The sequence below is a fragment of the Papilio polytes genome, unplaced genomic scaffold (assembly GCF_000836215.1).
Source record: "Papilio polytes unplaced genomic scaffold, Ppol_1.0 DF821767.1, whole genome shotgun sequence".
NCBI classification, from domain to species: Eukaryota; Metazoa; Arthropoda; class Insecta; order Lepidoptera; family Papilionidae; genus Papilio; species Papilio polytes.
The window spans coordinates 1-717 of NW_013527437.1; the positions used below are offsets into that span (position 1 = coordinate 1).

At 39.9% G+C, this 717-nt stretch overlaps 1 protein-coding gene across 1 annotated transcript in view; it reads left to right on the forward strand.

The window, feature by feature from the left end:
- Window positions 1–162: 162 nt before the first annotated feature.
- Window positions 163–717, forward strand: part of LOC106108181 (endocuticle structural glycoprotein SgAbd-3-like) — a gene marked incomplete at both ends in the record, with an annotated part of 915 nt that continues 360 nt past the window's right edge. Inside the window, one exon of the mRNA XM_013289283.1 lies at window positions 163–439. Coding sequence (XP_013144737.1) covers window positions 163–439 — 277 coding nt within the window. The remainder of the gene's footprint in view (window positions 440–717) is intronic.

Below are 717 nucleotides of genomic sequence, written 5' to 3' on the forward strand. Positions count from 1 at the left end.
GAATTTAAAAAAAGTAGCCTATATCATGCCTATCCATGTCAGCTACCCTCCAGTGAAAGCCATGTCGGAGATTCAAGAATTACGCTAGAACACGCACATCCATACAGTAATTTATTTTAGTAGTAAATATAATACGATTAAAATTATCGCTTCTACTTTCAGACTATAATATTATGCGCGGCGTGGCTCGCTTGCGTACATTGCCAGCATGGACAACAGGGTCCTACCACTACACCGGTGCCCATCCTCAAGCAAATCAATAGACAGAACGACGACGGCTCCTACAGCTACGGTTATGAAGCTGCAGATGGCTCGTTCAAGATTGAAACCAAGTATCCGAGCGGTGACGTCGCAGGGAAATACGGTTATGTGGATGAAAGTGGAAAGCTCAGGGAGATATCATACGGAGCATCCAGCAAGCGAGGATTTGAACCACAAGGTAATAAATTATCAATTATCTAATATACTATTGTGAGTAACTAACGTTATAGAGAGCGTCAAAGCTTAATTTGTTGTTCACCGTTCAATTCAAAATACTTTGGAAACAATTGTAAAAATCTAACATTACGGGTTTGTATTCATTTTACGATATCAGACTACATTATTAACATTACATACTTTTTGGACTCTACAATTAAAATCGCTAAAATACCTGCGTTGATTTCCAAAGCGCTCATTGAGGATTAGCAGCACCGGAAGATGTGGTAATTCGGCCCA